At 48.8% G+C, this 12,506-nt stretch overlaps 1 protein-coding gene across 1 annotated transcript in view; it reads right to left on the reverse strand.

Moving 5' to 3' along the window:
• Nucleotides 1–12,506, reverse strand: part of LOC120020353 (zinc finger SWIM domain-containing protein 5-like) — a 49,880-nt gene that overhangs the window by 12,250 nt on the left and 25,124 nt on the right. Inside the window, exons 2-3 of the mRNA XM_038963948.1 lie at nt 1,621–1,977; nt 109–257 (exon numbers count right to left, since the gene is read on the reverse strand). Coding sequence (XP_038819876.1) covers nt 109–257; nt 1,621–1,977 — 506 coding nt within the window. The remainder of the gene's footprint in view (nt 1–108; nt 258–1,620; nt 1,978–12,506) is intronic.

The following is a 12,506-nucleotide window of genomic DNA, read 5'->3' on the forward strand; positions in this document are numbered from 1 at the left end:
AACATGAATTAATATACAGTAAGTCATCCGGGATGGATTTTGATACTGAATATTCATGTATGCAAAGACAGACAGGACAGACAGGACAGACAGGACAGACGTATGTACCTTGGCAAACATGGAGTTGAGCTGCTTCCCGGAGCCGTAGTACCCTCCCTGGGACAGGAATAGTTTGACCTGCTCCCTGACCTGCTCCTCATCCAGGTGCCAGCAGTTGTCGTCATCAATGCTGGCCCCTGCCGTGGGGTCCGGGGCCCCTGGGAACACAAACAGAAAGAGACAATGTCAGACCAAGGATGAATTAAAACCACAACTAAAGCTAGCAGGCCCCAAAACATGTCTTATATCAATAATCACTGTCAGACACACCTCGAATATAACCTCATATAATAAAATACGTTTGTTCCTTGAATATTTTTCTAATTAAGCAAACAGCTAAAAAACTTAAACAATGTGTGACCCCAGGTATGTAAACCCCAGGTAGGTAAACCCCAGGTAGGTAAACCCCAGGTAGGTAAACCCCAGGTAGGTAAACCCCAGGTAGGTAAACCCCAGGTAGGTAAACCCCAGGTAGGTAAACCCCAGGTAGGTAAACCCCAGGTATGTAAACCCCAGGTAGGTAAACCCCAGGTAGGTAAACCCCAGGTAGGTAAACCCCAGGTATGTAAACCCCAGGTATGTAAACCCCAGGTATGTAAACCCCAGGTAGGTAAACCCCAGGTAGGTAAACCCCAGGTAGGTAAACCCAGGTAGGTAAACCCAGGTAGGCATCCTTTAGGTAGCACCAACACCCAGTAGAACCAACTGAAGTCCTGCCAAGTCACTGTTGTATCCGAACGTTCACATTCCACAATCAAACCCTCAATCAAATCCTGCTTCTTCATTGTCAAGGGGGCTCCCACTTCAACACACCGACAGCAAACAGCAGGAGACTGGGCGATGGACTTCCTTGTTAAGAGGCTGGGGTGGATAAATATTTTGATAGTGATGTGGACAGATAACAAGCTGCAGAGTTCCCCTGTATTCATCCCAAACTGCACCCTATTTCGTATATAGTGTACTACTTTTGCACAGAGTATGGGCCCTGGTCAAACGTAGTGCGCTATATAGGGACTAGGGTGCCATTTAAGACGCAAACTCTGTTTTCCAGACTAGAGGGATAACTGGGGGCTGTTCATGCCTGCTCTGGTGCCAAGCAGTTAGAAACGTTAGAACGCTGATGTCTGACTTTCTTTTTTACTTTCAGAAATTGAAAGCAACAGCAGGCCGGGAGACTCTGGCATCAAACAAGTTGTTTGATGCCTCCGAGTTCTGGCTGCTGCTTTGGTACCGCAATCAGTACTCTGTCAGGACTCTGCCTAGACATCACACCTTGCTCTTCAAGCCCACCAGAGGAAGATTGGGGTAGAAACTAAGGAATGTAAGGGACTAGCAGAGGCTCTGGGTAAAGCACAATACCTGGTCATCTGGTGGCAGGTATAGACTGTAAAACCTGTTGTTCTGTCTAAATTCCTGTGCTTAACATGAATCAACTGTTCACCAAATGCACACTTTATGTGAACATGGGGACCTTACGTTATGTCCAACAACTGAAGTCTTGGTGTTGTGTGTCTTTCTTACCATGGACCTGGTTGATCTCAGAGTTGGACGAGAGGATCTCGTCGGCTAGTTTCTGGGCGGTGGGCAGCACCTCTGTGTGGTGGGCTGTGATGAGGTACTGGACCAGCTTCTGTAGCTGGTCTCTGTTCATCTGGAACAGGGTCTCTGAGATGGGCAGCCGCAGCTTGACCTGCTCTGGCTTCCTGATGCGGTACAGGGACAGGGCTACCACGTGGGCGCAGTAGAAGATGTCTCGGTTGCCACAGCCGCAGGTGACCGAGGTGATCTTGCAGCGGTCGAAGCTGATGGCCACCTTGTGGGTGACCTCGGGCTCCGACTGGGAGGCGGGCTCCGTGACTGTGCCACTGAGGTGGAAACCTGGAGAGACAGAGAGAGAAGGCCGGTGTCAGCAAACTTAATCAACATTGAAATTACTGCTGTGATTTCACATCTTCCCCTTTAGCAGCACATTCAGCTGAAGAATAGTTGGGACTCAGCACTCTAAAAGTCACAAGTCACATAAGTAATGAAGGGGTTGTCAAAACATTCTGGCAATGTACACAAAAAGAATCCTGCAAACTAACATGTGATTAAGTTAACCTTTACAAAGAGAGCACCAGTTTGCAAAAGAAAAAAAGGTAATCTACCCCCAAAGCACTCTGGGATTGAGCTAGCAGTATCATAATCAGTTCAAGGGAAGCTAGAAGTTCAAGCCACGTAGTACATGGTCTTAAAATAATAAAACTGAGGGCAGGCTACAGCTCATATAAACCACGTTTGTAGTTTAGTTAGCTGATAAGATGTGTAATACAAAAGGAGTAGATAAGATAGTGAAGGAAAAAGTGGATACTAGTTAAATACGTCTGGACCACATGAAACAGTTTCTTCACAGGAAATGCTCCTGCCTGCTTGCGAGGTTCTGGCATATTTGAGGTTTTGGAAGTCAGTCAGTCGGTTGTTGAGGGGCAAAGGGTGGGGAGAGGAGAGAGCGCATGCAGCAAGAGGGATGGTAAAGGGGTGTGTTTGTCTGATAGAAAGTCTGGCAGCTCACTTTGACTGGTAAATGATTAATGCTGGAGGGAGGCTCAGAGAAGGGGCTGGGAGAACAGAACTAAATTACTATATCACAGTACCCCACCAAACCATAGCAACCAGGCCTGCTCCCTGAACTTAAACACATTCTATTTATTTCATTTCTATGCTCCATGGCTGCATGACTAATGGCTAGATGCCAGGTGACCCATGATAGCAGATTGAATGTGAATAAAGGGTTGTAGGACCTGACCCCTGGCTACCCATAGTACACACTGGACATAGGTACACTACACCCCATAGAGTGGTATATAAAAAGCCCAACCTACAAACCTTCAATGTAGAGAGCTCAGCTAACCAAGGCTAACCTAATAAACACCAACCTGTCTGGTGAACTGTAATAGACCTGGAATGCCTAACACGCACACGCAAGTTCACTCCCACACGCAAGCTCACTCCCACACGCAAGCTCACTCCCACACGGAAGCTCACAAGCAAGTTCACTCTCACACACAAGCTCACAAATACACAATTAATTCTAGGGTTAGACTAGTGAGACAGGGGAGTAAAGCCTGCCGGTGTCTTGCCAAATCCCACAAAAGCCTTTTCCAGATGAGCTCTTCTGAGAAACAAGCCCCCCCCTCTTCCCCAGTTCTCTTTTTCTTGGGGGGGTGGTCAATGTCCAATTTACTGCCAAACCCTTTCAGGCTGAGACAAAACCACAGGCCCATCTGATTAAGGAGAGTTTATGGTGATGTCTGTTTTCCTTTTGATAAAAGAAAAGGAGAGGGGCTACCCCTATGTGTTGCAAATGACTTGCAGCACAATGCAGAGTTCAAAGTGAATTTGGTGAAAGACAAGGATGCATGGAAACCTTGTGGAGAAAATGGCGGACTTTTGTGTTTACTGCACCCATTTTTCTTCCATTCAGTCATCAGATCTTGTACTGTACAAGTACGGTCTTGGTCTATTTCCAGGGCAGTCTTGTAAAACTGGTACTGTATATTAATATGACAGAAACAAGGGAACAAACTAGCAAACTAGTAAGATGTGGGTTAAGGGTCATTACACGGTAACAGAGTGATGCTGAGACTCAGATTCTTCACTTTAAAATGTATGTCAAACAAAAAACAATGACTGCAAAATTAAACCATAAAACTATGCACAAGGCCTACTTGGGAACAATTTCCACAGATTAATAATAAAAATATATAAAAAATGACTTGAAGAACAGTCAGTAGACACAAATGGAGAATTATAGTTTCTGTAATAATCCTTATCCTGTATATGTAATATGTTATCAGGTTGTGGTTGTTCAACAGGCAGATCATGTCATTTGATGTATTTAGCCAGGATAGTCCACTCACACTTGGCACTGTTTTCCAGGGAGTGATTTCACAGCAAACTTACAGAAAGTAGGTATGCCATAACCCTATCTAATAAATGTAGCAATTTATGAAACAATCCAAAGTGGAAAAAAAAGAGGTTTGTCAACTCTGTTACTGCTCACCACCATGTTCCTCTATGGCAGCTAGCGCTGTGTGATGTAACAGTGAGCCAATAAAGTGGACGACACAGAGGAGGTGACTAATGTGTTCTAAATCGGAGAGAGGTGGTAACACGGGCACACACTGTAGATGACGATACCATCCTTCCTCTAACACTAACTCCCCAATGGAAAGCGAAGATGTACACTTTACATGATGCCGCTCATAATGCCTCCATCCTTACCGTTCCACTAATCCGATGACAGAGGACATGTACACTCAGTACCAGGGAGAAGCCTTCTGCCATACACCTCTGAGGATATCTCAAAGGGATCTAACCCCGAGTCTACAGAGAGGGAAGAACCGCTGCACTGAAAGGTTGTTTACAGAAAAAAAAGTGATCTTGTAAATTGAAACACATATGTAGAGTACTGCTGCGTCTTTGGCAGCTGCACAAGAGCCATGTATCGGTTTTACAATATATCAAGATGTGTCCCTAACTCGAAAGAACAAGGCCTGACCACCAACAGTACCTCTAAACTGAAACTGCGCGTGTGCGCGGTCACGCACTTCCTCCAGGACTGTCGCGCAGAGGAAATGCCATGCCGCGCAGAGACGCTAGAGACTGAACTTTACTAAATCCGCCCCATTAGTTTGTACCATATAGATCTTTTTTTTTTTTTACTGTGATCGAATCAACATTATAAATCAGCCCCTTTTCAATGCAACAAAACAAAACAAATCTAACTTTGCAAGATTACGTCTGACGTTGTTGTTGACAGATCGCAACGGAGTAGAATTCTATTGGTTGCGCTTTTCAGATCAGAGCTACGCGTGTGCACATTTGTTGCTATTCTTTGCTAGTTAGCGAGTTATTAGCCCAGTTATAGATAAGTATAGGTCAGCAATGTGAAGTTACTGCTTCCTACAAGAGCACAAAACGTGTAGGCTACATTTAAAGCTGTCTTTGAAAAGCCAGTCAGGTAAAAACGTATTTCTTAAATAAAGGGGCAGTGTTGTATTTTGAGACAGGCTTGAATATGCAAATAAGTCAATAGGCAGAGGGTCGTCTACATTGTATAATTTTCTGTATGGTAATAATAATAATTGTATTTTGTAAAGTGGTTTCTTGCATCGTACAACACAATACAATGCAATTTACAGTCACCTATTTAGCCCATGATGTTACAGACCAAGTAAAAAATCATGAATTAATATCAAGCCCTTCATAATGTAAAAACGTTTTTAAAAGTCTCATGCAATGTAGGCCTGCATTGAACACTACATATAGGCTACTGTAGGCTATATCATAGAAATCAAAAGCTATTTCCATGTGAAAATGTTATGTGATTTGCTCCATTGGTTTTGTTGGTAGGCCTACATTATGCTCAAATAGCCACAATAGCCTATTAGCTACTGTCTAAAACTGTAAGTTGCACAAAATTCTCACAATGTTCAAGTTTCTGCTCACAAGACCTAAAATTTGCTCAGGGCCCCCAAAAAGTTGAGGGAACATTGCTGACAACTATACATAAAGTACCACAACAATGTGCTACCTATGCATATGTAGTCAGACCGAGGGGCCTCGCTCACCTCTGTGCTCGGTGTAAGGGTGACTATGAGGCCCTATCTCCGTGCTGCAGCGTGGTGTGGGTCTGAATCTGACAGTTGCTGCAGTGCCACAGCCTGCTGCTGGTTAAAGAGGGACAGGCTGGGTAAGGTGGCTCCTCATCTCCTTTCACAGTGTTCCCTACAGTAGAGAGCCAGGCATCTGCCGCTGATGGACATGAAGGGCCCTCCTCGTCTTTCAGCCAGGGGCTCCCGTTTCCCCCCAGTCACCCCAACCCCCGCCCCGTCTTTTGTTGGCCGGCCGCGTCGCTGAATGTGATCCTGCAGTCCCTTTCTGCTGCTCTTTTCTTTTCGGTCTTTCTCTAGAAGCTCAGGGCAATACAATCCCCCTCTTCGTTGAACCCTCCTACCTTCCGCATGGTGTGTGTGTCCTTTCTGGACCTGGTCTAGAACCTGCAAACAGTGACGCTCTTCTAGATGAGGGAGGGGTGTCGGTGTCCTGAGGAGGGTCTGGGTGTCCTGAGGAGGAGGAGGGTCTGGGTGTCCTGAGGAGGAGGAGGGTCTGGGTGTCGTCAGCAGGTGGTATGGAGGTGTCAGTTCAGTCACAATGCAAGATGCTGCTGCTGTATCAATCAGTCAGGGAGTGATGGTGGGAGGAAGGGATGGTGGGAAGGATGGTGGGATGGAGGGAGGGATGTAAGGAGGGATGGTGGGAGGGATGTAAGGAGGGATGGTGGGAGGAAGGGATGGTGGGAGGAAGGATGTAAGGAGGGATGGTGGGAGGAAGGGATGGTGGGAGGAAGGGATGGTGGGAGGGATGTATGGTGGGAGGAAGGGATGGTGGGAAGGAGGGATGGTGGGAGGGATGTATGGTGGGAAGGATGGTGGGATGGAAGGAGGGATGGTGGGAGGGATGGAAGGAGGGATGGTGGGTGGGAAGGAGGGATGGTGGGTGGGATGGAGGGATGGAAGGAGGGATGGAGGGATGGAAGGAGGGAGGGATGGTGGGAGGCATGGAGGGATGGATGGATGGAAGGTGGGCGGGATGGAGGGGTAATCAACACAACACTCCGCCACGGCTAATATGGGTCAGGCCAGCACTCCACACACTCTGTTGCAACTCTCAATTGTCTCCAGGAAGAGTCCCAGCAGGTTGCCATGGCCAGCCAGGCATAGAGGAGGAGAGGACAGCTGATTGGGGAGGGAGGAGGGGGAGGATGGACCATGTGGCAAACACGGCTGGCTTATTTATCGTACACAAGCTTGCGGCGATACAAGACGCTGTGCGTGTTTGCTATATACAAGCTTGTTGGGGCTCCCAAACAAAACAGCAGGGAGAGAAAAGTGATGGCAGACAAAATAGGTTAGGCGGACGCCAGAGACCGGGTCAGGGGTAGCGGACGCCAGAGACCGGGTCAGGGGTAGCGGACACCAGAAACCGGGTCAGGGGTAGCGGACGCCAGAGACCGGGTCAGGGGTAGCGGACGCCAGAGACCGGGTCAGGGGTAGCGGACACCAGAAACCGGGTCAGGGGTAGCGGACGCCAGAAACCGGGTCAGGGGTAGCGGACGCCAGAAACCGGGTCAGGGGTAGCGGACGCCAGAGACCGGGTCAGGGGTAGCGGACGCCAGAGACCGGGTCAGGGGTAGCGGACACCAGAAACCGGGTCAGGGGTAGCGGACGCCAGAAACCGGGTCAGGGGTAGCGGACGCCAGAGACCGGGTCAGGGGTAGCGGACGCCAGAGACCGGGTCAGGGGTAGCAGAGTGCAGATGAATCAATGCGTCGGCAGTTCTAGTCACAGCAGCACTAACCACAGTAGGAGGCTCTTGACACTGCAGTATAAATCACTTCCCATCGGGAGGCCAGCTCTGAAGGAGGCCAGCTCTGAAGGAGGCCAGCTCTGAATCAGCTTTGGGGTCAGATCTAAAAGCAGCATCTGAAGCTCTCTTGTCTCTTCTCTAGACCACTACTTAACACTCTGGGGCTGTGATGTCACACATTAAGAGGTCCCTATCCTTCTCACAGCGCTGGCTTTGTTCACTCTGACAGAGATATGCAAAACCATCGTCACAACCATTAGATAAAGCATTTCCCCCCAGTTATTCCCCATACTGTTGTAATCAAGGGGCCAGGGTAAAGCCCCTAAACAGATGAATTTCTAACAAAGGTGAAATTAATGTTTGGTTCTGGGAGCCCTGCCAGCCCCACAAAGCTGATTTGATCCTGAGCAGAAGCACATGGCCGCCTGTCTCTGGGGAAGAGCTGTGCTGTGGGGGAGGAGCCTGGATGGATGCTACATGAACAATATGACTGAGCCAGGGGAGGGAGGGGTTTGTTTCAGTAGGCTTACTCTTACTCTACACCATCCTGTCCGTCCGTCCGTCCTCCATCCATCCATAGCACCAAGTGACTGGGTTTATGCCTACAGTGTATAGGTATAACAAGGCCTGATATGTCTAAGTAGGAGTTAGGAGGAGAGAGGCAGTAAGACATTGAGACATTTGAGTCCAGCTCATTGATCCGTCTGCTGAAGTGTCTAATAGTCATAATAATTCATCTGGGGGTGATGCTTCTAATGCAGCTCCTCCAGCCTGGACCCATTTACTCTGCTGAGGCTGAGTCCACCAACCATCTGTCTACTGCAGCAATGGCTTGCTGGATGCAGTGGTGAGGTTGGGGTGGGAGGGAGGGATGGATGGACCTTCCATAGTCGGTGAGTGGGAAGAGCTGAGGATAGGAGAGAGAACCCCCTCATTCATTTGCTCCCTCCTCTCCTCCCTCCCTCGTTCACCGCTCCACTCCCTCACTGGGCCTGCACCATCTGCCACTCCGCCGGCCCGCCCACGTGGGCCCCACCAGCCAATCAGAGGGAAGTCCCTCCCCGCTTCTAAACCATTAACCTCTAATCAGCCATGGAGGCTGAGCTGGAGATCTGTATGCCAGGCAGGCAGGGAGCTGGGCCAACACAGCACGCACAGTACAGCCTCCACAGCCTAGGACCCCACCTCTCTCTCTGCCCATTCCACCCCAACTACAGCTACATACCAGCCCACGTTCCATCTGTTCCGGCAGCAAAGAGGTTAACACAGCACCCCAGCCCACCTTCCATCTGTTCCGGCAGCAAGGAGGTTAACACAGCACCCCAGCCCACCTTCCATCTGTTCCGGCAGCAAGGAGGTTAACACAGCACCCCAGCCCACCTTCCATCTGTTCCGGCAGCAAGGAGGTTAACACAGCACCCCAGCCCACCTTCCATCTGTTCCGGCAGCAAGGAGGTTAACACAGCACCCCAGCCCACCTTCCATCTGTTCCGGCAGCAAGGAGGTTAACACAGCACCCCAGCCCACCTTCCATCTGTTCCGGCAGCAAGGAGGTTAACACAGCACCCCAGCCCACCTTCCATCTGTTCCGGCAGCAAGGAGGTTAACACAGCACCCCAGCCCATGTTCCATCTGTTCCGGCAGCAAGGAGGTTAACACAGCACCCCTGCCTCCCACCCATCTATCTCTACACAACAGACATGCATATGCACAGACACAGCAGTGCATTCAGCATCACACAAGGCCCAGGGCCCGCTGATCTGATAAAGGCCTGATTGATTCATTTGTGATTTCCTAACAGCGCCATCATGGCCCCAGCACTGGGAGCCATTTGTCACGATCACATTCAATTGATTTCTGATTCGCTTGAATTCTATGCGATGGCATAGAGGGGGGAAAAGCTGTAATCAACTCCCTTTCACTGGGCCTCCCTTAAAACACAGGCACTGACGTCTACGGAAATCTAAGATAAGATGCATCAGCCAATTTCCCATGATGCGTGTTGAGCTTGTAGGCTAGTCGTTGAGTTTGGGGGGAGGGGTGGGGTGGGGGATACAAATCTGAGCTATAGCTAGCAACGCCGCACTGGGGAAGATCAAAACAATCATTTAGCACCCGATGCAAACCAGACCTGGCTGAAGTGCCTTTATTCTGCTGCTGATCATTCATAGATTCAGGCAGGAGAGCAGTCTTAGTGGAAGAGATAAATATGAACGAGAGAGTGAGTGAGAGCAGGCTGAAAGGAGAAGATGAATCGTAGCACGTTGGGACGGGCCGTAATCACATACAGATGTCCTGCTTGAGATAAAAGAACGCTAGCTCTTCAAATGGAGGCTGACAGAATGGGAGGGGGATATCCCCTCATTGTTATTTGGGCTCAAGGTCTTCATGGCTGCCATACTAAAAGCAGAGCTGAGAAAAGCATATTCCGTTTCCCTGACCAATTCAAGACATTGTAGGAGGCAACAGTGAATGCTCCGTGCGCATGGAAGGTCAATTTAAATTCCCCTTGAATGGCGCTGTGCAATGTGTAGCAGAGAAAACAAATACAGTATATCCAATGTTCCTCACAAACAAAACACCTGGATTGTTCCAGTCAGTACACAGTACTGCACTCGAAGGGCCTTGGTTGATGTGTAGAGAACTGGCCAGTCTTCTCTCTCTCCTGTGTGCGAGCAAACCTCTTCACCAAGGCTAAACAAAAAGATTCAGATCTGGTGTTTTGCTGCTCTTGTTTGCCGTGTTTGCGTGCCTCGCATTGTCCCTTGGCCTTGTGTGTCGAGGGAGGAGCTGCAGGTAGAGGGTTAGCTGCTAGCTGAGGGGCAGCCAGGGTGCATAAGAGAAGCTGACAGCTCCCAAAGGTCACCAGGCTGCATTTATCCCCCAATTACTGACAGATCAGGTCAGCTCCTCAATGCCTAGCGATGCTCTTATCAACCCCCTCTAGTCTCTCTACAGCTATGGCCCCTAATGCACCCATCTAACACTGGTCTTTCATTACGTGTGCCCTTAAAATGTACGGATTCCTGTTTAATATGCAAGCAACCATCTGCCCCCGTCTTGTTGCGATTGACAAGGAGCAGTCAGGGCAGCAAAATGCCTCTTGTGAGGCGTTTGTTCTTGAAGCACGGTCGGCGGTGCTTGATAAGTGCGCATTAAGAGGCTTATATTTCATAAAACTCACAAAAGAAAAAAATGCTGCCATCGACGATGTGAAAATGTGCAAAGAATAGCAAGTGGCTAAAGACAGAAACAGGCTCTGAAGTTAGCATTTGTTCTGTTGACAAAGAGAAAAATGTGTAGCGCAAATCTAAATCGCCACTTTTGGCATAATTTATTAACCCCTTCAGTTGTAAACCAGTCTCAGATGGAAAGAAACAAAAACAATGAAAAAAAAATCAGCTTTTAAAGTCTGAAGATACTGTGAGCTTGTCAGACACAAACCTCCTCCTCCCCCACAAACCAAACCATTGCCATAATGATGCGGAAGCTATGAGTAAATGACAGCTGAGGCGAGATGAACTGACGTCTCCATTGGTCCATTAACAAGATAGCAATCCCTGATCTGCAATTGGGCTTCTGGTTGACTTCATAAAATGTTCATCAAGCCAAGCTTAGCATCTGGACCAGAAAAAAACAGAGGGCCTGACACAAAGGATGGGGCCCGACGTGAAGCCTCGTCTTGCATGCATTCTGATGCTGCCTGGGACCCTGAAGGTGTGTTGTATTCTGTAAAGACAGGCTTCAGATCAGCTGAAGCAAAGGCAATGTAATGGTGTCAACTGAAATGACCACTCCTCCCCCCCCCCTTCCTCCTTTCCTCCTCCAACTCCCAAACTCCTCATTATCTAGGCCTATCTCCCCCTCCTCCCAAACTCCTCATTATCTAGGCCTATCTCCCCCTCCCCCCTTCCTCCTCCAACTCCCAAACTCCTCCTTCTCTAGGACCATCCCCCCCTACTTTTGTTTCAGGGGACTGCCTTGCCTTGTGAGCTGGTATGCACCCTGAAAAAAGCCCAATGATGCGCTAGCGCCCCGCTCCCCTCCGCATGCACACAGTACAGTCTTAATCTCGCCGTGACCTGCTTTATTTCTCCTGAACCGGCTGCCCACTGGGCCCAGGATTCACAGGAGCCCTTTGTTCTCGCCGGGTCTGTCTAGGCCTCAGGCAAGGGCCTGGCTCACCACAAAGCTTAAACAGCGGTTAGCAGGCGTCAGCTTGGAAGCAGGGTCCTGGACACCACTGCCGCTGCCACTGAGATGCTGCATGCAGAAGAAAGATGAGGATTAAGAGAAGGAGGAGAAAGAGAGCGGAGGAGAAAGAGAGAGGAGGAGATGTGTGGAGAACAGAAATGAGATCCGGAGACAACAGGGGGTGCCAAAAGGCATTGATGGCGCTCGGAACACACTTGCTCCCGGTTACCTAGCACTGCGGTGAAACAGGATGTTATTTAGTCAGAGGGTACGACAGGCTTTCTCAGCGCTGGCTCTGGCTGGGACCTTTGAATGGGTAGTGTGTGCTGGGGAGTGTTAGGATTGGAATAGGCTCCTACAAAAGACAGACGTAATCTAACCAGGGACTTGGGATTCTATCACCCATGTTATTCCTTTCTTTCAATCACTGAACCACCGGGGCATTGCAATGTAGGAGAAATGCTATAACTGTGGCCGTGGCAAAGTAGCCATTTCAACAATGCAATGGTAATTTCACAGTCCCTCTAAACTGAATTTGTATCTTTGTGATATTTGCCACCGGATTCAGTAAGTGAAATATCAGTCTCTCTCTCCAGCAGAAAACCCCAACATGTGACGTCCATTATAACAGGGGATTTGTCTTTGCTGTCAGTTTATTTCAGAGCACAAAAACAAGTGAACTCAATAACCTGGGGGACAGGATAAAATTGACACCAGCCCATTCAGGCCCGCACCAAATAATGTCAAGCGTTCACACATGCGCATGCAGCCAGAATAAAAAGGCAAGGCTCAGTAAACAATAC

The sequence above is a fragment of the Salvelinus namaycush genome, chromosome 25 (assembly GCF_016432855.1).
Source record: "Salvelinus namaycush isolate Seneca chromosome 25, SaNama_1.0, whole genome shotgun sequence".
Classification (NCBI taxonomy): Eukaryota; Metazoa; Chordata; class Actinopteri; order Salmoniformes; family Salmonidae; genus Salvelinus; species Salvelinus namaycush.